A 25,940-nucleotide genomic window follows, 5' to 3' on the forward strand; every position below is an offset into this window, starting at 1 on the left:
TAAATGATTTTTTCATTTATAAATAATTTTAAAAAGAAAACCAAAATTTTAAATTAAAAAATAAAAAAAATTCATAGGGACCATTTGTGATAAGTGTGTAAACCTCAGAGATGTTTTGTGATATATATGTATTCTACGTCAGCAAACTAACAGAGTTTTTGATAGAACCTAACGACAGGGACCATTTGTGATTGCACATACTAACCTTGAGGAACATAAGTAACAAAAAAAAAAAATTAAGGATGCAATCTGATAGTTTCATAAACCTTAGGGACATTTTGTGATAATAAGCCAAAGAAAAATTGTAAGCTTTCAATGAGAGATCGATTCTTAGGGTTACAATAAGGGAAAAGAGGGATGAGAGAAACTGGAAATAATGGATGGATTGAAGAGAGATTGGGAAAACGTAGAATAATAAGGTGGTGGATTAAGAGCTCGGTGGATTAAATGGAGAGTATGTTCTTCCATGGAGAAACTAGGCGTTGGTGGAAAAAGAGGAAGTGTGTTGGGGTTTCTTCTGGGAAGAGGAATCGTGTTTCCTCGTTTAATTTCATTGTGTGTGTGTTTTTTTTTAAAGTTGGACGCTGATATATAAAACATAAAAATCGACATCTTTTAACAATACTGTGTTTTCTTTTAATTTCATATATGAAGTAAACATATTTTTTTCATAATTCATATTCACTTATTCTCACCATTGATGGGTTTAAAGTATTTTTCTTTGTTATGAATTTCGGGTTCCGTTTTCAACCCTGAATATTGGGTTCCTCTTTAATTTCTTGAGTTCATTTTCATCTGTACTGTTCACGTGAATAGTACCTACCACTGCCCATCACAAAATGAATGAAGTTAAGGTTCTACCTAAAAACCAATTGGTAATGAGAGAGTAGCCCAACTCCTTATAAATCCAGGCTAGGTCCTCTAAGTTTTCAATGTGGGACAAATACTCTCACGACCTTGCACATGTGGCAAACTTTCAAGTCTAACACGGGGACAACATATAGTGGGTGACGTAGGAGCACGTGTGGTTGTTAGGCCCAACACTTTAACCCTTGCTCTGATACACTGAAAGAAGTTGAGGTTCCACCCCAAAACCAATTGGCAATGGGGGGGAGTAGCTCAACTCCTTATAAATCCAGGCTAGATCCCTTAACTTTTAAATGTGGGACAAGTACTCTCAACACGTCCCCTCACATGTAGCGAACTTTCAAGCCTAATATGTGGACAATACATATTTGGTGACGTGGGAGTAGGTGTGGCCATTGGGCCCAACACGTGAAGCCTTGCTCTGATACCATGAAGGAAGTTAAGGTTTCACCCTAAAACCAATTGATAATGAGAGAGTAGCCCAACTCTTGGCTAGGTCTTTTAACTTTTCAATGTGGGACAAATACTCTTAACACAACAGTCCCATCTCTGTCTGTTTGTTTGTCTGTCTGTCTCTCTCTCTCTCTAACTATTTTGTTCACTGTGTTGATTCTAAACAATGACAAGAAAAGAAGATGAGTGAAATTTGGAATTAAAAGAGGCTATCCAACGGAACTACATAACTTGCTAACCAAAACAACGGATCAAATTCAATTTTAAATAATTTCCTGGCATCGACGAGATGATGAGTTCGATTGGATAGAAGGATTTCAATTTGGCGAGGAAGCGGAAGTGGGGGTTGTGGTTGACTACAATCGAAGTGGGAAATAAGGTTGGGCTAAGTTTGAAAGATTTGGATCTGGTGTAGCAAGGGAAGCTTGTGGCGGTGAGGAGTAGAGTCGTTGCTGCTTTGGAGGGGTGCATGGAAGATGAAGGAAGATAGAAATGGGAGAAGAGAGAGAAAGAAAGAGATGGATTTAAGGAAGAAGGTGAGGTATGCTGGAGATTATTTTTATTTTTGTTTTGATGAAAAGCTGGAGATGAATTTTTAATTTTAAAGCTTTCCCTTTGTTAAAGTTTTTTTAAATTTTTAAATATTACATTTTATATTAAAGTCATTTATTTTGAACATCATATTAAAAATCAAATATTTTTTCCTTAAGTCCTTAGAAGTCTTTCTACAAAAGGATTTGTCTTTAAAATTTTGACGATAAGATGGGCGGAAAAATATGACAGGTGGGTGAAAATAGCAGTACTCTTCCTTTTTCCTACAATGGGCCTAAATGCTAGGAAAACTAGCAAGAGTTTTTCATTGCCCAAACAACGCCAATCTGATCGAGGCAACTTGAGCGGATGAGGCCCAAAGTTTGTGGAAGACCAAGAGACACAAAACACGAAAAATGTTTTCCTATATATCCATAATTAATTAGAAAAATGTCGTTTTTAGTCCTTGTAGTTTGGCAGATTTTTTTTACTTTGGTCCATGTAATTTTAATTCTGTCAATTTAACTCATGAAGTTTGTTCTATCATAATTCAAGGACGCATCCAAATGTCCATCCAAAACTCTATCCAAAATACTCCTCCACGTAAGAGACAAGTGTTTACCATCAAGAAATTGGAAGCAAATTTGAAAATAAATCCTTTAAATTGCAATAAAATCAAACTACATAAGTCAAATTGCTAGAATTTCGTCAAACTAGATGAAAAGTGAGTTTTTGCCTAACTAATTTGCTTCTTCTTTCATTTCTTTATAGTTTGGAAAGAAGCAATGAAAGAAGCATAATGCATTTAACTTTTATTTTTAAAAGCTACAATAAGTTGACAGAGGGGCCATATAACAAAGTTCATTTATATCGTTAACAAAGTCAAAACTTTGATACTCAATGTAAGGCTAAATGTTTTAGTCATTGCAGCTAAAAATCCTCACCTGATTATATACTGTAATATAGGATTCAAATAAAACTTCACTTAATCAATGGTATAGATTGATTGTCTAACAATACAATGTTTGTATGGATACCAAATCCACTCGATGACGCAATCCCACACAAGTTTTATTTGTTCTCCATGCTTGTTTATAGAACTTAACAAACCCTCCTATTTTAGGATCCTATATTTAACCCTCCCAACTATATAAATATGCACAATCTAATTTCCCATTTCAATCAACATCTAACAATCCAACCTTCTCTGCTATAAGGAAAAGACCTTAAACTTCTCATAACAAGAAACAAAAATGGCGTTCAACACGAAGCTTCTTTTGGCCATCAGCTGCGTCGCATTGGTCTTCACTCTTGTCTCTGCAAACATTTCCAAAGAAGAGATCGATGGCTTCCTCGAGGAGCACAACAAGGCTCGTAAAGAGGTCGGCAACAAACCCCTTAAGTGGAACACGACCTTGGCCCAGTATGCTCAAGATTATGCCAACAAAAGAGTTGACGACTGCGCTATGGAGCACTCAAGGGGGCGTTGGGGTGAGAACTTGACCTCCGGCGACGGCATGACCGGCGCAGCTGGCACTAAATATTGGGTCACCGAGAAAGAGTTCTATGACCCCAAGTCCAACAAATGCGTCAAAGACGAATGTGGTCACTACCTCGCTGTGATCTGGGGCAAAACCACCGAGGTCGGATGTGGCATTTCAAAGTGCAAGGATGGAAAGAACTACATCGTTTGCAGCTACGATCCCATGTACCAGCCCGAGGACGAGCGCCCATACTAGACGATGTATGTACACACACCTACATAAGGCCTGTTGAAAGGTCCCATGTTTTTTTTTTCTTTTGCGAAATATTTAGAAAAATAAAATGTAACGGGTGTATACGAATACTTCCCCACACTCATAACTTTCCTTTACGTGACTAGCACTTGATACGGTATTGTGAGAGGTTATAAGAGAATGAATAAAAAAAATAAAAAAGAATAATATTATTTCATTTTTGTAAATTCTAACCGAATTATTATCTCATTCTCTTTATGTTTTTTTGGTCAATCTCTCTCTTTTTGAAATATTATCTCATTACCTCATTCTTTCATTCTTAAGGCTAAAAAACTGTATGTATTTCTTTTTGAGTGCTGTTATTTCCAACATGAGAGTTTTTACCTTCATATTCTCACAGTATTTCCCCACCCACCTTATTTTTCCTCCTACTACGTAAATTTGAAAAAACACAATCCTATCTTTTCACCCACCATTATTCCTAAAATACCTTAGCCCACTATTATTTCAAATAAAATTTATAAAAATGAGAATTTAAAATTAAAATTAAAATTAAAAAAAAAGGTAAGAGAACTTCCAGCACGAGGTCCAGCCTTGGTAAAAGGCTGCCTAGGCCAAGAAATTTACCTCCAGCGATACAAAACAGCCAAGCCAAGGCGTGGGCTCCACCAAGCTGTGGCAGCCCCGAAGGCAAGAATAGCCTAAGCTCTTGCCTGAGGGCTGTGACGTCAGCGACAAATTTTTTTTTTTTTAAAAAAAAATCAAAAATTGCTTCGGCACAAAATAAGAACGGTCCCTCCACTCATAAATGGTTGGGAATTAACATTCTCATCATCTTTGGTAAAATCAAGTCCGCTGCGGAGACATTCATAAACTGCTATATATATATATATATCGTAATTCTTAGTGGATAATCCCAATTTAGGTTTAATAGTACATCACAATAGGACACGGCCGTACTTGTTCAATTTATCTCTCTCAACTTGGATCCCATGAGGCGGGTCTTGAAAAATGTTAACATAAGCATGAGGGATTCGCAAATGCATGGCCTTGAATCCAAACATGTTACCTGCAATGAAAGTAAATAGGTTAGTAACAAAACCTTCTTCGAAAAGGTCACATAGAGATTGTCCTTTTCATGTTAACCTTTGAAATAATTTGGGAAATCATATGAACTTTCGTCCAAATTTCAGTAATAATATTATTGATTGGGTAATGGTCTTCACTTCCACAACTTTATCTACACACAATAAAACCGAAATCACGGTAAACCGAACCGCAATCGCGGTATTAAGAACCGAACCGCATTTACGGTTGCGGTTGCGGTATTTGATTTTCAAAATTTGCGGTTACCGCAAACCGCAAAGTATAGCCGCACGGCTATACTCTATGAATAATTAAGTAAAATTGTAAACCCTTCTCTTCTCTTGAATTGGTGGAAAGGGAACCAAACAAGATATCCTATTCTTTCACAAGTTGCCAAGGATATCTTTGCAATTCCAAGTTCTACGGTTGCTAGTGAAAATGCTTTTAGCCTAGGCAAGAGGATTGTGGATCCTTTTAGAAGCTCTTTGCATCTTAAAATGGTAGAGGCATTAGTGCGTACTAGTGATTGGCTTAGAGCGGACGAATTTTCCTTTTACAAGGAACCAACAGATGATGAGGTTGAATTCTACAAGGAAATGGAAGATATGACAACTTGTAAGTAATTAGTTTATTTATGCTAATGTTATTTATGCTTCTTCTTATAATAAAATGTACTAAACTATGTTGTTTTATTTGTAGATAGCATTGGTGCTCAAACAACACAAAGGGGTTCTTCAAATCCACTCACCACCAACACTTGAGTTTGTAACATTGGTGTATTGCATTTTTCCTTTTAGTTTGTAACTTTAATTAACTGTTAATTGGATTTTTCTTTTTGGTTGTAACTTTAATTCATTTTGCTTTTGGTTTGTAAATTTAAAGGATTTGGAATTGGAATGCTTGAGAAGTTTAACTTTAATCGGAATGTTTGGAATTGTAACTTTAATTTTCTTAGGTTGTAAATGCTTGAGAATTGGAATCGATTGTGAATTTATATATGCTTGAGAAATTGAGGTTGTGTATTTATTTATTTAGGTTGTAAATTTATATTTTTGTGAATGCTTGAGAATTTGCGGTTTTAAACCGCAAATTCGCGGTAACCGACCGCATTTTTGCGGTTTACCTCAATGCGGTAAACCGCAAAACGCGGTCGGTTTGCGGTTTCAAAAATCACCAAACCGCAAATAGTCGGTCGGTTTGCGATTTGAGTAAAAATTCGCAGTTACCGAACCGCAACCACCCCTAAGCTATTGCATTGCAAGGTCAAATAATAGTCAACCTCCCACGATGGTTGACTATTACATGCCCACGGCGGCATCCACGTCCGTATGGTTTTCCGCCTACGCCTCTTTTGCTGGGTTCATGATGCTGGTCCGCTCCATGGCCACCGAACTCATGCCCCAACCACTCCGCTCATACATGTACTCGGTCTTCAATTACCCTTTTGCCCCTTTCTTCTCCCGCGAGGTCACCCTCCTGTTCGACGAGCACTACGGCATGACCTATAACGAACTCTACGAAGCCATAGAGGTCTACCTGCGAACGAAAATTGGCCCCTCCGTGAGGTGCCTCCGCGTCAGCAAATTGCCCCGTATGAAGGCGATCAACGTGTCGATCGACAGGGACGAGGAAGTCGATGACACCTTCGACGGCGTTAAGATGAAGTGGTGTTACGTGGTGACCAAAGTCGAGAAGCCCAGTAACGGCAGTACGGATGCAAAGGAAAAGGAAAAGCACCGGTTCGAGCTGACTTTCCACAAGAAGCACAAGGACAAAGTGATCGACTACTACTTGCCCTACGTGCTGGCTCGGGCCAAAACCCTAAAAGAAGAGCAGAAAACGCTCAAGCTTTACACTAACCTAGATTATTGGTACGGCGACGACGACGAGGAGAATGACAGCTGGGGCTCCATAAATCTGGATCACCCGTGCACGTTTGACAAGTTGGCCATGGATCCGGAGCTCAAGAGAATGATCATAGAGGATTTGGAGAGGTTTGTGGGGAGGAGGGAGTTTTATAGCAAGGTGGGGAACGCTTGGAAGAGAGGTTACTTGCTGTATGGCCCACCTGGCACTGGCTATTGAACTGCATAGATGGTTTGCGGTCAAGCTGCGGTGACGAAAGAATCATAATCTTCATCACAAACTGCAAGGAAATGCTTGACCCTGCCTTACTGCGTCCTGGTCGAATGGACGTCCACATCCACATGTCCTATTGCACTCCAAGCGGTTTCAGGGTCCTGGCCTGTAACTACCTTGGTATTCGCGACGGTGAAGATCACCGCCTGTTTGGAGAAATCGAACGGTTGATAGAGAGCACAGAGGTCACTCCTGCACAGGTTGCTGAGGAACTCATGAAGAGTGATGACGCTGAAGTGTCGCTTGGAGCACTTGTCAATTTCCTCAAACATAACCAGGCCGAGAGGGAGAGAAAAGAAGGAGGAAGTAGAGGCTAAGGAAAAGAAGCAGACAAAATCTACTAGGTTTTCTCTTTTGAAGAAACGTTTGAAAATATTTTCAACGAACGCCTGAAAGTATTTTGAAGAAACCCGTTTAGGAATAGAGATATTTAGTGATATACCCATTTCTAGCACTAATATTATAAATAAACCCTACACAATTGAATTCCTATAAACAAATCCAAAAAAAACCCAAAAAATGATAGCTGGCCTTATTGAATTTAATATTGATTATTAAATTACTTTGATGCCCTATTGAGTGCTTTGGGTATTTTTATGAGATTTTGGGGTTGGGCTTGTTTTAAGAAATTGATGGCAGTTTTGTAATTTATAAGAAGTTAAAAGCTTTTTTGTTATGTTGTAAATGGGCTTTGGGTGTGTTTCTAAAGTCCATTTTATATAGGGTATTTTTATAATTTGAGTCTCCATATTGGATATAATAGTGAATCTCCCATAGGAATAATGGGTTGTTTTTCAGCCATACATTGTTACATTGTTTTTTGTATCAGGATTTACATTTTTTTTGGGGGTCTGTTTTTGGTCAAAATAGTGATTTACAATAGTGTTTTTAGTCCATTGCAAAATAAATAATAATAATAATAATAATTTTTTAACTGACACCAAGTCAAATCATGAAGACTTATGAGTTGGATAAAGGTCAAGACAGTCATGACCGACTTTGAGACTAAGCAACTACCCTTCATTAATGAACAAAAGATTCTCCTTGCACCTCAAGTTGTGGCTCATTATAAATCTCACCTCACTTGCTATCCTATTAGTTCCCCAACCCTTTGGGACTTGAATTATAGGGTAGCACAAATGTTTTCTCTCAACAATGTCATGCCGGAAACGGCGTCGTCTATGTTCTCAGCATATGCCTCCTTTGCAACCTTCATGATGGTCTTCCGTTCCATGGCCAACGACTTCATCCCGGACCCTCTCCGCACCTATATTTCCTCCTCCCTCAGTTACCTTTTTAGCCCTCTCTCCGGCCTCTTCTCTTTTTACCTCACTCTCGCCTTCTACGAGTACTCCGACATGTCCCGCAACCAAGTCTACGATGCCGCCGCGGTCTACCTCGATAAAAAGATCGGCCCCGCCACTCAGCGTCTCCGCGTCAGCAAAACGCCCCGGAAGAAGTCCATGGGCGTCGCCATCGACAGAGACGAGGAAGTCATCGACACGTTCGACAACATCAAGCTCAAGTGGCGGCTAGTCACCGAAACAAAGACCGGGAACAAAAACAGGCTGCGCTAATTTGAGCTGTCGTTCCGCAAGAAACACAAGGAAAGAGTGATGGGCAGCTACTTGCCCCACGTGCTTGCCCAGGGAACCGCCATGAAGCAAGAAGAAAAGGTTCTCAAGATTTATACACGTCATATCTTGTCATGGGAGGACGTCGTTGAGGATGGCAACACTGAATGGGGATCCCTAAACCTGGAGCACCCGGCTACGTTTGAGACAATGGCGCTGGAGCCAGATCTCAAGAGAACCATTGTAGAGGATTTGGAGAGGTTTGTGAGTAGGAGGGAGTTTTACAAGAAGGTGGGCAAGGCTTGGAAAAGAGGCTACTTGTTGTATGGCCCGGCCGGCCCGGGAAAATCCAGCCTGATTGCGGCCATGGCTAATTTTCTCAAGTTTGATGTGTTCGATTTGGAGCTTGCTAGCATTCGCAGCGACTCTCATTTGAAGAGGGTTTTGTTGACATTGACTGCTGTAAGGTGGATGTTCAAAAACGAAAACATGATTTGGATTCAGATTCAGATTCAGATTCGTATTCTGATTCGGATTCGGATTTGGAAACGGAGAAGAAGTCGAAACCTAATACTAAGACCGGGGTTAGTATACTTTATATTTGTTTGTTATATATTTTGGTGTTATAGAATCAATCAATATGTTGCATGATGCAGGTGACGCTCTCGGGCTTGTTGAACTTCATTGATGGTTTGTGGTCAAGCTGCGGTGATGAGAGAATAATTGTCTTCACCACCAACCGCAAGGAGAAGCTTGACCCTGCATTGCTACGTCCTGGCCGAATGGACCTCCACATTCACTTGTCGTATTGCACGACAAGTGGGTTCAGGATCTTAGCCTCTAACTACCTCGGAATTCGTGACGACAACCGCCCTCTCCTCTGTGGTGAAGTGGAAGGGTTGATAAAGAGCACAGAGGTGACACCTGCAGAGGTTGCGGAGGAGCTCATGAAGAGTGATGATGCTGATGTTGCTCTTCAGGGACTTGTCAATTTCATCATAAAGAAGAAGATTGAGACTGAGAGGTACATGAAGAAATTGAAAACCAAGAAGAAACGACGTCGTAGAAGACGGATCAGAAACTTGTTCAACTTCCATCTTTGGTGATTTTGATTTTCCCATATATGACTTTGTGTGTATGCGGTTGGCACTTTGCTTATTTGTTTAACAAAAATTTGTTATGAATGTTGGGTTTTGCAAATTTGTATCTGAATGGTCCATTGAATTTTGGAACTGTGGAAATGGGCTTTGTCAAATTCAGAGGAAAGCAGCAGGGTGAGAGAAAAGTTCTTTGAGCAACTAGAGTCTCCTCTCTCTCTCTCTCTCTCTCTCTCTCTCTCTCTAGATGTGGTTCCAACTCACAACTCCAATCTCTCTCCTGCAGCAGTACAGTCAAACAATGTCTTGATGCATTCAAAATATGTGGACCAAAAATATCATACCTTTTTGTGTGTGGGGGAAATACAGTTGGTATGCTCCTTGGACGGCAAGTCTTTGCTATATATGCATATGAGCTTAATTATTAACAACCCTTTGCCAGTTCTTCTCTTAGCACCAAAATGAGTGCATAGCTGCTCTCTGAAACTCTGCAACTCGCTGAAACAGAGATAGGGACATCAAAAAAACTTTAATGTCGCTAATTCATAAATAAAATTACACAACATCAATACTTCTTCTTAGCCAACCTCCTCCTCTGCCAAAAACCCATATGTTCGGAAAAAAAAAAAAAAAAGCAACACAATGTTTTCTCTCAACGATCTGAAAGATCAGATGCCAACAACACCATCGGCTCTGCTTTCAGCCTATGCCTCCTTCACAGCATTCATGATGCTGGTGCGCTCCATGGCCAACGAGCACATCCCGGCCCCTCTCCGCTCCTACATCTACAAGGCCATCAATTACATTTTTGCACCTTTCTTCTCCGTCGAGTTCACTCTGCTCATCGACCAGTACTTCGGCATGACGCGCAACCAAGTCTACGATGCCGCCGAGGTCTATCTTCGGACAAAGATCGGTCCCTCCACTGTGCGCCTCCGCGTTGGCAAAACTCCCTGGAAGAAGACCATCGGCGTCACCATTGACGAAGACGAGGAAGTCGCCGACACCTTCGACAATGTCAAGCTCAGGTGGCGTTTCTTGGTGGAGACCAAAAAGCTCGGCAAGAGCGACATGACTTCTACGAAACGTTTCTTCGAGCTAACCTTCTGCAAGAAACACAAAGACAAGGTTTTGAAGGCTTACCTGCCCTTCGTGCTTGCTCAGGCCGATGCCATCAAAGCAGAGGAAAATGTTGTCAAGCTCTACACTCGTCATTACTGGTCTCGCAGTGATGAGGACGACGACGGCTGCTCCGAGTGGGGCTCGGTGAACCTGGAGCACCCGTCCACGTTCGAGACAATGGCGCTGGACACAGAGCTGAAGAGAACCATTATGGAGGATTTGGAGATGTTTGTGAGGAGGAGGGAGTTTTACAAGAAGGTGGGCAAGGCTTGGAAAAGAGGCTACTTGCTGTATGGCCCACCTGGTACTGGAAAATCCAGCCTAATAGCAGCCATGGCTAACTATCTCAAGTTCAATGTGTATGATTTGGAGCTTGCTAGTATTTCTAGCGACGCTGTGTTGAAGAGGGTGTTGCTGTCCACCACAAATCGTTCTATTTTGGTAATCGAGGATATTGATTGCTGCAGAGTGGATGTTCGAAACAGGGCATCGGATTCGGATTCAGATTCGGATTCAGATAACCAGGTGAGTACCTTTTTTTATTTAAACATACTTATACTTGACGATGAAAGGTTCAATTTTTACTATATGTAAGACTAAATTACAGTTTTGATTCCACTAGTTTGAAGTTTGAATTCCGCTTTAAGTCCCTTTAGTTTTATCTTGATAGTTTTATTTCATATGGAATTTGGTCATTTGTCCTGTTAATAACACAGTTTGATATACATGTTACTGTGGCCTTGACATGGTGCTACAGGTGACACTATCAGGCCTACTCAACTTCATAGATGGATTGTGGTCAAGCTGTGGCGATGAGAGAATTATTGTGTTCACCACAAACCACAAGGATCGGCTTGATACTGCATTGCTGCGTCCTGGTCGAATGGACGTCCACATTCACCTGTCCTATTGCACCACCAGTGGGTTCAGGATCTTGGCCTCTAACTACCTTGGCATTGGTGACAACAATCGTCACTGCCGTTGTGGCGAAATTGAAGGGTTGATAGAGAGCACAGAGGTGACTCCTGCAGAGGTTGCCGAGGAGCTCATGAAGAGTGAAGATGCTGATGTTGCTCTTCAAGGACTTGTCAATTTGCTCAAGCGTAAGAAGGCCGAGAGCGAGAAAAAAAAATTGCTTATCAAGAACAAGAAGCCACGAGGCAGAAAAGGGATAACAAAGTTGCTGGGGTTCATCTTCCCTGCAATACATTCTGATGCATGATGATGATGGCCTCCCATCCATCTCCTAGTTTAGGTTTCAAATCTTAGATAAAACCTAAACCCTTTTGAGATACATATAGCTTTCGAGCTCATCTCCTAGTTTATGTTTCAAATCTGAGATAAACTCTAAACCCTTTTTGAGAAACATATAGCTTTAGAGCACTCTTTATGCTATTTTATCTGATGTAATGACTTAAATGATTTATGAACTCAAGAAATGAAAGCACACAGAACCAATGGCAGATAGCAAAGTGAATCACACACCATCTCATAAACTAATTCACATACAGGGGAGAAAAATTAAAATGCTTATACTTTTAATTATGATTCGAATATGACTTGCTTTTTGTCCTTAATTGTGTTGTTTGATTGATGTAATGACTTGCTGAACTTGGTTTTCTGAACCGATCAAGAATGGAAAAACAAGCAAATTAATTAAGTTGTATGATCCAGAATTCCAGATGCATGTGATGTGTGTGGGAAATGCTAATATGCAAGTAGGATATAGAGATGATAGGGTCATTTGCAATTACAGAGCTCCGAGATTTCAAGCAATTATAGGCTGTTTATTCTTTTCTAATTTATATGTGAATGTGCGAATGAGTGGGGACTCGGAAGTGTGCTCTGTCCTATAAAAATTCAGAGCAACAAAGCAGCAGGGTGAGAAATGTGCTTCAAAATTTAATCTAAAGCAAAGGATTAGTGGTTCGGAGTAATTGCTCATTTAGGTAAGGTTCTGTGTTCGAGTCCTAGCATTCCATGTTGTGTATGTGAATTTAGTATATTATTGTCTCTCTTAATTGAAATTTTTTTTAAAAAAATAAATCTAAAAGGCCCAAATCAGTTTGACAAAAACAAAAAGGCCCAAATCAAGGAAAATTCCATCAGAGCTTGAGAAACCCAAATCCAGGAAAAGATCAATGTGGTCAAACTCACAACTCCAATCTCTCTTCCTCATGAGGGAAGTTGCAGAGCAACAGAGTCAAACCTCTACAATATTCTCTTCATGCAATTCAAATTATGTGTGACAAAAAATTTCATGCTTTTATTGTTGTTGAAGAAATGCACTTGGTATGCGTTTAGTACAAATAAGTCTTTGCTCCTATATATATATATATATATATATATATATATATATATATATATGCAGACAGATGAACTTAACTGCTACAAACCAATCACCAATTCTTCTTTTAGCAGCAAAAATGAGTGCATCTCTCTGAAACAGAGAGACTCTTCCTGGTAATCAAAAAAACTGCTGCCCTAAAGAATCAATACCATCTCAAGTTTTCGAAACAAACACAATGTTTTCTCTCAAAGATCTGAAAGGTCAGATGCCAACAACAGCATCCACTCTGTTCTCAGCCTACGCCTCCTTCGCAACATGCATGATGCTGCTCCGTTCCATGGCCAAGGAACTCATCCCTGAGCCTTTCCGCACCTACCTATTCTCGGCCATCAATTACCTTCTTACGCCTTTCTTCTCCACCAAGTTCACTCTAATCGTCGACGAGCACTCCAGCATGATACGAAACCAAGTTTACGACGCCGCCGACGTCTACCTCCGGACAAAGATCGGCCCCTCCACTGAGCGCCTCCGTGTCAGCAAGACGCCCCGCAAGAAGGACAACTCCGTCGCCATGACGAAAGACGAGGAGGTCGCCGACACCTTTGACAACGTCAAGCTCCGGTGGCGTTTCTTGTCAGAGAGCAAGAAGGTGGGCAAGAATAACAAGAATGTTGAGAAGCAATTCTTTGAGCTCACCTTCAGCAAGAAGCACAAAGACAAGGTTTTGAACTCTTACTTGCCCTTTGTGCTTGCTCGAGCCGAAGCCATCAAGGACGAGCAAAAGGTTGTCAAGCTTTACACCCGCCATCTCTGGCCAAGCAGCAGCCACAACGACGAGGAGGAGGAAGGCAATTCTTACTGGGGCTCGGTGAATCTGGAGCACCCATCTACATTTGAGACAATGGCCATGGAGCCGGAGCTTAAGAGAGCCATTGTAGAGGACATGGACAGGTTTGTGAGGAGGAGGGAGTTTTATAAGAAGGTGAGGAAGGCTTGGAAGAGAGGCTACTTGTTGTATGGCCCTCCTGGTACTGGTAAATCGAGCTTGATTGCGGCCATGGCTAACTATCTCAAGTTTAATGTGTATGATTTGGAGCTTGCAAGTATTTACAGCGACTCTCATTTGAGGAGGGTGCTGCTGTCCACCACAAATCGTTCTATTTTGGTAATCGAGGATATTGATTGCTGCAGAGTGGATGCTGGAAACAGGGCAGCGGATTCAAAATCGAAATCGAAATCGGATTCTGAAGACCGGGTTAGTACCTGTTTTCTGTGTGTTTTTATTTTTATTTTTATTTGCCTGTATCTTATTTTGATGATCATAGGTTCAATCTTTTACTACATGTAAGGCTAAGTTACAATTTTGATTCCACTAGTTTGAAGTTTGAACCATATTCCACTAAGTCCTTTTAGTTTTATTTTGATAGTTTTATTTCATATGTGATTTGGTCATTTGTCCTGTTAATTAAATTAGATTTTTACATGGCCTCATGATCTAATTGCAGGTGACACTACCAGGCTTCCTGAACTTCATAGATGGTTTGTGGTCAAGCTGTGGTGATGAGAGAATTATTGTGTTCACCACAAACCACAGGGATCGGCTTGACCCTGCATTGCTGCGTCCTGGTCGAATGGATGTCCACATTCACCTGTCCTACTGCACAGCAAGTGGGTTCAGGATCTTGGCCTCTAACTACCTTGGCATTGCCGTTGACAACCGTCACCGCCTCTGCGGAGAAATTGAAGGATTGATAGCGAGCACAGAGGTGACCCCTGCAGAGGTTGCCGAGGAACTCATGAAGAGTGATGACACTGATTTTGCTCTTCAAGGACTTGTCAATTTGCTCAAGTGGAAGAATGCCGCGGCAGAGAGAGAAATTTGCCAATCAAGAAGCCACGGCTCAGGAAACAAAGAAACTTGCCAATCAAGAAGCCACGGCGCAGGAAACAAAGATAATTGCCAATCAAGAAGCAACGGGGCAGGAAATGGATAACAAAGTTGCTGGGGTTCCATCTACCCGAACTACACATTCTGATGCATGATGATGGCCTCCCATCTCCTAGTTTATGCTTCAAAATCAGATAAAAACCCTCCTAGTTTATGTTTTAAAATTAGATAAACCCCTCTTTTAGATCAACTTAGCTTTCAAGCTCTCTCTTATGATATCTTATCTGATGTAACCTACTTGCTGAACTTGATTTTATGAACTCTATGAATGAAAACAATGGAAAGTTATATCTACGTCACATAGAAAAAGAAAAATTACTATACATTAATTTATGTTGGTTCTTAGGCCTAGCTAGCAAGCAATCCGGGTCAAAATTCACAGCAAGAATGAGCTCCATTAAAGTTTGAGAAAGCCAAATCCAGGAAATGTCCAAGACTGGGCCAGACGCAGATGAACTTAATTACTAAAAACCAAATTACCAATTCTTCTTCTAGCAACAAAACGAGTACATATAACTGCTCTCTGAAACAGATAGATTCTTGCAAAATAAAACAAACGAATTGAATGAACATACACTTCACCAAAAATGACTCTTAAGGCATGCATACATTGTGCACTGTAAAAAATCGTTTTTTATGGCGCGCATTCAACGCAAGCCGTGAAGAGTGGCGATGCTGATGTTGCTCTTCAAGGACTCGTCAATTTTCTCAAACGTAAGAATGTTGAGAGCAACAAAGTGGAGGATGAATTCAATGAAGGGACTGAGAAAGCAAAGAGGCAGAAAATTGAGAGAATATATCTATGTCAAAGACTACTCTCAACTAGGACCTAACAAGGCCAGTCATCTCTCATCACAAACTTTTCATAAATTTTCTTAATCTAATTTTTAGTCAACATTTAACTCAACCTTCAATTCAATCCTTGATTTATTTTAGGTTTTTTATGATTTAATAATCAAAAATATGTTGCAAGGCAATTGACATGGTGTTATATATATATATATAAAACAAATTGGGTATTGCAGTTGACACTCTCTGGCCTACTCAACTTCATAGATGGATTGTGGTCAAGCTGTGGCGATGAGAGAATCATTGTGTTCACTACAAACCACAAGGACCGGCTCGACCCTGCATTGCTGCGTTCTGGTTGAATGGACGTCCACATTCACCTCTCATATTGCACCACAAGTGGGTTCAGGATCTTGGCCACTAACTACCTTGGCATCCACGGTGGCGGCAACAACCCCCATCTGCTTTGCGGCCACATTGAAGGGTTGATAGAGAGCGCAGAGGTGACCCCTGCAGAGGTTCCGAGGAGCTCATGAAGAGTGATGATGCTGATGGTGCTCTTCAAGGACTTGTTAATTTTCTGAAACGTAAGAAGGTCGAGAGTAACAAAACGAGGATGAAATTGAAGAGTCGACTGAGAAAGCAAAGAGGCAGAAAACTGATGAGGGTGAAGAAACAGAGTAAATTGCTGGACTTGGGTTTCTGATCAACTCAAACAATGAAAATATAGGGAGACTAGATGAGTAGAGTTTGAATTGCCGTCCACTTCTCTGTAGCTCTTTTGTTTTGTTTGAGTTTTTATTTTATTTAATAAATTAGGTACTTACTTTTGAATATCTTGTTCGAAATATATTTTTTACTCTTCATATTAGTACTACACCCCCATTTACATTTTTACCTATCTAATATACTTTTTTGGGAATAAAAATAATTTGTATTAGATAGATATTATCATTGTTTGTTTAGCTATAATATTATTATATGTATTAGGTTATTTATGTATATTGGTGTGTGTCCATTAATTTATTTTTCGTTGAAACGTTTTTTTTATGCTCAAATCTTGGAGCACCGCCATTAAGTATTTAAGCCCAAAAAGAACAGGTTCAAAAAATAAGTGCCCAAGAATAGGTTCTAAAATTCAAAGCAATTAAATATAAATGTTAAAAATAAGGGATTTGCCAAGTAAAATAGATGGTAAGTATGATGAGGGTAAGTATGAACCAACACAGAGAAACTTATTGTTGGACTTGGGTTCTGAACAACTCAGGTTTTAAAGGGTTTCTTTAAAATGAGCTTCAGATACCCAAGTAACTAAACCAGTTAGCTTTTGTCTACGCTTTTATATTTGGACATATCTTTGCGTGTTATTTTGGTATCCAGTTCGAATTTGGACTTAGTAATCCATCTGTTGCTTATATGTTTTAGTTCATTTTAACTTAGTTTATAGCTGCTTTGTTTTTTTCCGGTTGTTGATTATTTTTTAGGACAAGCGATAGTCTAAATTTACACACACAAATAAGATGTTATAGAAATTCGAATATGATACTTCTAATTTGCAAATCAAAACAATTTTTTATTAAAATAGACTCCATTAGCTTTTTATATATAGTACGTCTTCGTGGGGTTTGAATTATTTGGAGAAATTTATATACATCATGCTTTGCCGAGTCAATAACGTTGGATGCTTGCTTGTGATTGGTCAAATTAACAATATTGCTGTCTAAAGTAAATGATTGAAAGCATCAAATCCATCAAATCAACACATGGATGGTGTGCATGCAGTAGGCTTCTTCCTCGCTCTTGCTATGCAATTGTGACCGACTGTGGTTGCACTTGCTACATGAACTTCCTTCCCGAGTAAGTATCAAACCCCCAATTTACATATATTTTAGCAAAAAGTTGAAAGCTTGCTCTCCCTCTCTGTGAAAACAGAGAGAAACTACTAGGAAATCAAGCATGCATGGTCAATAAAAAATAGTTTATTGCCACTGCACTACATATATCATATTGAATAATAGTTTTCTGCTTACGCTAGTGAAAAAAACAGGACAACACATACCACGCGTGCTTTGCCCACAAAAAAAAAAAAAAAAGCATTAGTGTTGTCTCATCAACTTTGGCACTTATAAAAAAGTCGGTGTGTATTTACTTTTCAACAGGCCATTAGCTTTTGTAAAAAGCTCTTTTTTTGGTCAAATTGTATAAAGCATCATGGAGAAAAATGGATACAACAGGCCATTAGCATTATGGCTTGTTGTATCCATTTTTCTTCATGATGCTTTATACAATTTGGCTTAAAAAAAGAGCTTTTTATAAAAGCAAAAAAGAACAATTTGGCCTAAAAAAAGAGCTTTCTATAAAAGCAAAAAAGAAATATTTGTATATGGCAAGAAAAATTATCAATTATTGGGACCATACTTGTTACAATAAGCATTATAACTTTATAACAACATTAATATAGACGAACGAAAATGATGAAATATCTACTTATATTATAATACATATCATATATAACCATACTCGGTATTTAGGTAACTTTATTTTTTTTTGTAAGTGCCGAAGGGAAGGGAATATTTGACTAGGACGCTACAGATAAGACTAGTGATGGAAAAGAAATATCATATCCTACTCAGATTGCTAAGAGAAAGAGGAGGGACTTGGTCAACAAAACGACAACAAGAAACTCCTAAGCAGCTTCTCAAGCACCAACCCAACCCAACTATTATATATATATATATATATATACAGTCCCCTTCTATTGAGGGATTCCTCAAATAAAATTATTTGAGGGACGCCCTTTAGGGTACCCTACAATTTTTTTCCCAATGATCCAAACCATCTATTTTTTAGATCTTCATTCATAAATCATCCTAACAAAAAATTAGACAAATCGGAAACCGTTTCGACATCCAATTGTGTCTTACAAAATCAATGAACACGGTACTTTAAGAAAATGGTAAAATTTCAATAACTTAATTGAGTGGTCAAATGATATCGGATTCAAGTGATTTTTTGTAGGGATGATCTTTGAATGAGTATCTACAAAATAGATGGTTTGGATTAGTGAAATACAATCCGGAGTGGGGCCTACAAGGGGTGTCCCTCAAATAAGCTTATTTGAGGGATCCCTCAATGGAAGCTCTCTGTATATATATATATATATATATATAATATACATAGAACTTTTATTGAGCGATATCTCAAACTAACTTATTTAAGAAACACTTTTGTAGGATCTATTTCGTAATGTATTTCATTAATTTTAACAGTCTATTTTGTGGATACTCATTCAAGAATCATCTTTATAAAAAATCACTTGAATCTGATATCATTTTACCACTCAATTGAATTATTGAAATTTTAGTATTTTCTTACAGCCTCTTTGTAGGACATAATTGGATATCAAAACGGTTTTTGATTTATCTAATTTTTTTTTTTATAAAGATTATTTATAAATGTAAACTTGAAAAATAAATTATTTGAATTGTTGAAAATAAATTCACAATGGACACTAAAGGGTGTTCCTTAAATAACATTATTTGAGGAAGAAAGTGACTATATATATATATATATATCCTCTCCTTGTTCTCTCAACCTTTACTGCCTTCCTTCCTTTCCCTTGCTTGCAGCATATCCATCCATAATGATTTTCATCGTGGAACAACTCATGCTCTTCATTTCTACTGCCCTCGGTTACCTTTCTACACTTTTATCCCCTCATCCTCGCCAATGCCATGACCTTACTCTCATCATCCACCAGACCAACGCCCCACCCAACCAAGTCTACGAAGCGGCCCAACTCTACCTCCCCACCATTGACTTGATCAATCCCTCCACCAGAACCATCCAAGTCAGCAAAACGCCTCGCCAAGAAACCGTCAAGCTTGCCATCGACAGCGGTGAGCAGATCGTCGACACCTTTGAGGACATTAACCTCAAATGGCTCTACGTGGTCCAAACATTCCCGACCGGCCAGGTAACACGTCGCTTCGAGCTAACCTTCCACAAGAAACACAAAGACAAAGTCCTGACCTCCTACTTGCGCCATGTGGTCACTCGGGCTGAAGCCATTAAAAAAGAGGAAAAGATTCTCAAACTTCGTAGCGTTAACTCACCATCACGAGTGGATCTGGAGCACCCAGCCACGTTCGAGACGATCGCCATGGAGCCCGACCAGAAGACAAAGATTATCAAGGACTTGGACAGATTTGTGAGAAGGAGGGAGTTTTATAAGAAGGTGGGGAAGGCCTGGAAAAGAGGCTACTTGTTGTATGGCCCTCCTGGCACTGGCAAGTCGAGCTTGATTGCAGCCATGGCTAATCATCTCAAGTTTGACGTGTATGAATTGGAGCTCGACGGTATTTGCAGTGACTCTCAGTTGAAGAGAGTGTTGCTATCCACTAAAAATCGTTCTATTTTGGTGATTGAGGATATTGATTGCACCGTCCGTGACATGCAAGACCGGAAATCGGAGCAGCCCACGGTTAGTACATACTCTTTTTTTATATGTAGATTTTTTTGGGGCATTCACATAGTGTTCTGTTGATATTTGCAGTTCACACTCTCAGGCCTGCTAAACTTCATGGATGGTCTGTGGTCAAGCTGCGGTGACGAGAGAATTATTGTGTTCACAACAAATCACAAGGATCGGCTTGAGCCTGCACTGTTGCGTCCTGGTCGAATGGACGTCCACATTCACATGTCGTATTGCACTCCACATGCGTTTAGGGTCTTGGCCTCCAACTACCTTGGCATTCAAGACTTGAATCATCATGGCCTTTACGGAGAAATCACAGGCTTGCTAGAGAGCACAGAGGTCACCCCTGCTGAGGTCTGTGAGCAACTGTTGAAGAGAGATGATGATGTTGACGACGATGATGCTGATGCTGCTCTTGCTGGACTTGTCAACTTTCTCAAACTCAAGAAGCTTGAAGAGACTAATAATATTGATAAACCAGAAACTCAAGAAGGATCTCAATGTTAATGATGATGACGGTGACAACTCCTCCACCTAGCATGAGCTAGGGCAGTAGAATAAGTTGGTGTCATTTGTCCCATCTGATTATGAAGTAATGTATGGTTATATTCAGACTCTTCCCTTTTTTTTCTTTCTTAATTATAGCGTACCTACCAAAGTAGAGAAATTATGTGGAAAAAGACCTGCAAACAGAGACCTTGACTTTTGGTCAACAAGGAAGGCAAAGAGAAGCGACCACCAGCATTTGATGGAAATTTCTGTTCTTATACGACTTCTAACAAGTCTCGTTGACTTAGGGTCCCTTTTTGGGGTTGACACGTAATTGTGACCATAAGGAAAATTCTACCATGTTGCATTTTCTGAAACGAAATCCATACCAAATGATCTTTCTGAACCTCTTAACTATACCTCTGCAGAAGTCTTGGCAATCTTGCTCTGATCAAACATGATCCAATGGTGTGCAGAGAAAATTACAAAAGTGACAAACGTAATAAGTTTCACTTCCCCCTGGCTCAATTCTACTTTTTTCTTACATCCTTAATCAACCAATGCAAATATATTCCATTCCTTATCAGTTGTCCCATTAATATATTTATGAAATACCATATCAGTTTGCAAACATTTTTAGATTTGGTTGAGCTTGAGACATGGTTGTTCAAGGGAATAAGGGGATTGAGAATTGTTGATTTTCAAGTAGGAGTTGGAGACGGTGTTGTTCAACCTCACAACTTAATAAGCATATATACTTCCACAATCAACGCCACCTCACTCGATCAACACTTGATTTCGTTGAATTAAACTAATTTCTCTTGTATTAAGATACCAAGTTGACAACTCCTAAATTATCTTCTAAGTTTATTGCCCTGCTAGCACTTGGTATCGATTCGAAGTTGCTAGGCTAGTTTATTTTCCTAAAATCGGTTCATCAGTCTGTCAATTCCTCACTTACTTTCTATGTAAGTTATTGTTTATAATTAATTGAATCGAGAAATCTTCTGTTTATTTGTGAATTTTTATTTTTAGAAAAATTCCATGTATGAGGTTAAGTGCATCTCTTAATTAGAACATCTATAGTGGGGTGATGTATAATAGGATGTATGTTAAATATACACCCGTTATGATCGGAATTACTCGTAATAAGGGTGTAAATAAATGTATAATTACATCACCACCATGAGATGTAAATTTAGATGCAATTGTACATATTTTTTTACATTCCCATTGCGGATGGAACCCAACTGAAAAAAAAAGAGGAAAAATAGAGAAAAGTCAGAATAAAAAGGTGGGACCCAGCTAACAACAATGGTGCATGCAACGGTATGGCTCGATTTTGTCCTCATCCCATTTCTTCCTTTTTTTAATTCAACTTGTTTCCACGGTCTCTCCCATCTCTCTACTTTTGATATTTATTTATAATTTCATATATATATATATATATATAATTAAATTAATAATTTACTTACTTTCCAACCTTAAGACGGAGACTCGGTATAGAGAAATTATTGTATGATATCGTATCATCACTTCAATTGATGATACTTCCGTTTATCTTTCATAGAAGATTATAACCTTTTTTTTAAAGCATAATTAAAAACATCAATTTCACCTTTTTGAATAAACTTTTTTAAAAAGCTTTAATTGTTTTAGAAAATGACATATTGCACATTTTTAGATTAAATGTACTTTACAATCCAACGATTCTTTTTTAATGAAATTATATTTTCTCCAAATTCAAATATTTTTAGGTCTATTTGTTTGAAAAAATAAAATTAACCTAATACAAAAAAAAAATTAATTTTATAAAGTAAACACAAAATATAAATTTAACACAAAAACAAATTAAGACAAACAAATCAATTATACATCTTTAGATTTACTTCGTTTTTTATTGGAGAAAAAAACGTATTTACACTTCCCGAATGTGTAAAGGAGATATAAAAGTGTCTTTACACCCCCGAAAATACACCTCCTACTGTAGAAGCTCTTAGGTATTTGATAATTTTTTGATTTTGTGTTATGTTGACATTTGCAGTTCACACTCTCGGGCCTACTAAACTTCATGGATGGTCTGTGGTCAAGTTGCGGTGATGAAAGAATTATTGTGTTCACAACAAACCACAAGGATGACGATGATGATGCTGCTCTTGTAAGAGTTGTCAAGGTCACCCCTGCTGAGATTTGTGAGGAAGTACTGAAGAAAAATGACGAGGACGAGGACGACGATGATGATGCTGCTCTCGAAAGAGTTGTCGACCTTCTCAAACTTGAGAAGCTTGAAGGGACTAATAATATTGAAAAGACAGAAATGCAAGCAGAAAAAAGGCAGGAAAATGGATCTCAGGTGAATGATGAAAGTGACAACTCATGCATCCAACATGAGCTATAGCGATCCCCTTTTAGATAAGTCTTTTTGTTATTAGTACTTTTGTAGGAAAAGAAATCTGGATGTCAAGTACTCTAATCCCAGTTTTGTTTGGTGTCCTGTCAGGTGTTGTCCTATTATCCTATCTGATTATGATGTAATCACTTTGGTTATATCGATAAATAAAGTAAGTAATGGTATGGTTAGTTCAAATTCTATTCAAACTCTAATATTATTTTCTTTCACGAATGTGCGCTAGCAACATATATACATAAGGTGGTGTGGTGTTTTTGTTGTTAAGAGGTAGAAAGAAAATTTACTCGCACACACACAAGTGCCTAGAAATTTCGAATATGAGATGATTGGTCTTAAGTCAAACATACTTTTTCACTACGGTATGATCCTATTAGCTTCATACTCTCTTGTTTCACTCTAGAGTGCAAGTGGCTACTTTTGAAATGAAATAATTAACAACAGTTACTTTCTTAATTATATCATAGTTTACTTACCAAAGTGGAGAAGATTTATATTTTTTGTTGTACTTCTTCATAGGTTTTGAATTTTGATGCAACCAGAAGCTTTTTGTGTGTGTTGTTGCATGTGAATGGCGGGAAAAGAATGGCAACTGTGTGAAATTGATCAAGTTAAGATCAATCCGGTATGATTGAAAACATCAAAGCCATCAAATTAGTCATGGTCTGCTCTAGGTTTCTTTATTCATTTTGGCCTCAAATATTAAATACATGTGTTTAAAAAGCAATAACAATCTAATCAAATAACTCACCCAACCCAACTCCTACGTTCAACGTATAGTCCTAACACAATCAAATGTTTTATTGAATATTTATCCAGAGACTTACCTATAAACTAGGTCACCTAGCACACTAAAAAAAAAAACCACGTACAGTAAAAAAAAGATATCTAGCATAAGGAGAAATTCGACCAAAACAAAAAAAAATAGCATAAGGAGAAAAAAGAGGGACTATTGTCAACTAAACGACAATAACCTACACAAAACACAATGCACGCGGTTTTGACTGGTGGTGTACAAGTAGACTTCTTTGTCGATCTTGCCATGTGCAATTGTCTGTGGCTGTGGTTTCACTAGTACTGTATATGAATTTACCCCCCAAGTAACAAACCTCAAATATATATCCCCAAATTTGATTAAAAAATCCCCCAACAAGAACATCTCCTTCTTCTTCTTCTTCTTCTTCTTCTTCTTCTCAACCTCTGCCTTGCTTACCTTGCATCCATCCATCCGCCATGAATTTCATCGTGGAGGAACTCATGCTTTTCATTTCCACTGCCCTCAATTACCTTGCTACCCTTTTCTCCCCTGGCCATTATCATCATGACCTCACTTTCATCATCCGCCAGAAGAGCACGCCACCCAACCAAGTCTACGACGCCGCCGAGCTCTACCTCCCATCCATCGAGTTGATCAATCCCTCCACTCGTACTATCGGCGTCAGCAAAACACCGCGGCAAGAAGCCGTCAAGCTTGCCATGGAAAGCGGTGAGCAGATCGCCGACACCTTTGAGGACATTAACCTCAACTGGCTCTACGTGGTCCAAACATTCCCGAGCGGCCAGGTAACACGTCGCTTCGAGCTAACCTTCCACAAGAAACACAAAGACAAAGTCCTGACCTCCTACTTGCGCCATGTGGTTACTCGGGCTGAAGCCATTAAAAAAGAGGAAAAGATTCTCAAACTTCGTAGCGTTAACTCACCATCACGAGTGGATCTGGAGCACCCAGCCACGTTCGAGACGATCGCCATGGGGCCCGACCAGAAGACAAAGATTATAAAGGACTTGGACAGGTTTGTGAGGAGGAGGGAGTTTTATAAGAAGGTGGGCAAGGCTTGGAAAAGAGGCTACTTATTGTATGGCCCTCCTGGGACTGGCAAATCCAGCTTGATTGCAGCCATGGCTAATCATCTCAAGTTTGACGTGTATGAATTGGAGCTTGATGGTATTTACAGTGACTCTCAATTGAAGAGCGTGTTACTGTCCACTGCAAATCGTTCTATTTTGGTCATTGAGGATATTGATTTCAGCGCCGTTAATGCGCGAAAACGAAAGTGCGGGGTTAGTACCTACCTATACCTACCTAAATTTTTCTGTGAATTAGGTGTTCGATAATTTTTGGTTTATTTTTTGGTGTAACATAGTAAAAATTTAATTACTATGCTGATATTTGCAGATCACGGTCTCAGGCCTGCTAAACTTCATGGATGGTCTGTGGTCGAGCTGCGGTGACGAGAGAATTATTGTGTTCACAACAAACCACAAGGATCGGCTTGAGCCTGCATTACTGCGTCCTGGTCGAATGGACGTCCACATTCACATGTCCTATTGCACTCCGCATGCGTTTAAGGTTTTGGCCTCCAACTACCTTGGTGTTCAGGACTTGGACCGTCATCCTCTTTATGGAGAAATCGCGGGGTTGCTAGAGAGCACAGAGGTCGCCCCTGCTGAGGTTTGTGAGGAGCTATTGAAGAGAGATGATGATGTTGACGATGATGATGTTGATGCTGCTCTCGAAGGAGTTGTCAAATTTCTCAAACTCAAGAAGCTTGAAGGGGATAATAATAATATTGATGAACCAGAATTTCAAGAAGGAAAAAGGCAGGATGTGGATGTCAGTGTTAACGATGACGACAGTGAGAGCTCAAGCACCTGAAATAATCGACCATAGCTTTATCTAGCTAGGCAGTAGAATAAGTTGCATCTTCCGATGGCCTAGCTAGTCCCTTTGGCTTTAAGTACTTTTGTCTTTGAGTTTAAGTACTTTTGTATTTGGTTTTGTTTGGTGTTATGTTTCTCCTTTCTGTTTGGCTATCCTTGCGGGGTGCTATGCTATCCTTGTTATGGTTATTATATGTCCTCGTCTCGCTCTCCTTCTAGCAGAATTGATAGGGGTAGATGGTCCTGGTATTTATCCAGAAAATTTGGTGGGCCG

The 25,940-nt window shown here is 39.3% G+C and overlaps 4 protein-coding genes and 2 pseudogenes across 4 annotated transcripts; all 6 read left to right on the forward strand.

The window, feature by feature from the left end:
• Positions 3,053-4,047, forward strand: LOC18771226 (basic form of pathogenesis-related protein 1). The gene has a single exon (XM_007203994.2). The coding sequence runs from the start codon at positions 3,105-3,107 to the stop codon at positions 3,588-3,590; it is 486 nt and encodes a 161-aa protein (XP_007204056.1). The 5' UTR covers positions 3,053-3,104; the 3' UTR covers positions 3,591-4,047.
• LOC18771082 lies at positions 5,976-7,129 on the forward strand (annotated as a pseudogene).
• LOC18771426 lies at positions 7,973-9,492 on the forward strand (annotated as a pseudogene).
• Positions 9,756-15,089, forward strand: LOC18770953. The gene is made up of 4 exons (XM_007203356.2): positions 9,756-11,130; positions 11,363-11,793; positions 13,055-14,150; positions 14,401-15,089. Exons 1-4 carry the CDS (start codon positions 10,126-10,128, stop codon positions 14,887-14,889), a joined length of 3,021 nt encoding a protein of 1,006 aa, XP_007203418.2. The 5' UTR covers positions 9,756-10,125; the 3' UTR covers positions 14,890-15,089.
• On the forward strand, positions 19,147-21,004 carry LOC18771516 (AAA-ATPase At2g18193). The gene is made up of 2 exons (XM_007204380.2): positions 19,147-20,115; positions 20,188-21,004. Exons 1-2 carry the CDS (start codon positions 19,276-19,278, stop codon positions 20,614-20,616), a joined length of 1,269 nt encoding a protein of 422 aa, XP_007204442.2. The 5' UTR covers positions 19,147-19,275; the 3' UTR covers positions 20,617-21,004.
• LOC18771454 (AAA-ATPase At2g18193) lies at positions 24,109-25,876 on the forward strand. Its single transcript, XM_007204486.2, has 2 exons — positions 24,109-25,066; positions 25,182-25,876. Exons 1-2 carry the CDS (start codon positions 24,239-24,241, stop codon positions 25,659-25,661), a joined length of 1,308 nt encoding a protein of 435 aa, XP_007204548.2. The 5' UTR covers positions 24,109-24,238; the 3' UTR covers positions 25,662-25,876.

The sequence above is a fragment of the Prunus persica genome, chromosome G7 (genome assembly GCF_000346465.2).
Source record: "Prunus persica cultivar Lovell chromosome G7, Prunus_persica_NCBIv2, whole genome shotgun sequence".
NCBI classification, from domain to species: Eukaryota; Viridiplantae; Streptophyta; class Magnoliopsida; order Rosales; family Rosaceae; genus Prunus; species Prunus persica.

What these genes read in the sequence shown, in the direction of transcription:
- LOC18771226 (XM_007203994.2), top strand. Translation starts at nt 3,105, where the DNA reads ATGGCGTTCAACACGAAGCTTCTTTTGGCCATCAGCTGCGTCGCATTG.
- LOC18770953 (XM_007203356.2), top strand. Translation starts at nt 10,126, where the DNA reads ATGTTTTCTCTCAACGATCTGAAAGATCAGATGCCAACAACACCATCG. An exon ending in ATTCGGATTCAGATAACCAG is followed by an intron (nt 11,131 to 11,362) that starts GTGAGTACCTTT and finishes ATGGTGCTACAG; the next exon opens with GTGACACTATCAGGCCTACT. An exon ending in GGGATAACAAAGTTGCTGGG is followed by an intron (nt 11,794 to 13,054) that starts GTTCATCTTCCC and finishes TCTCTGAAACAG; the next exon opens with AGAGACTCTTCCTGGTAATC.
- LOC18771516 (XM_007204380.2), top strand. Translation starts at nt 19,276, where the DNA reads ATGATTTTCATCGTGGAACAACTCATGCTCTTCATTTCTACTGCCCTC. An exon ending in GGAAATCGGAGCAGCCCACG is followed by an intron (nt 20,116 to 20,187) that starts GTTAGTACATAC and finishes TGATATTTGCAG; the next exon opens with TTCACACTCTCAGGCCTGCT.
- LOC18771454 (XM_007204486.2), top strand. Translation starts at nt 24,239, where the DNA reads ATGAATTTCATCGTGGAGGAACTCATGCTTTTCATTTCCACTGCCCTC. An exon ending in CGCGAAAACGAAAGTGCGGG is followed by an intron (nt 25,067 to 25,181) that starts GTTAGTACCTAC and finishes TGATATTTGCAG; the next exon opens with ATCACGGTCTCAGGCCTGCT.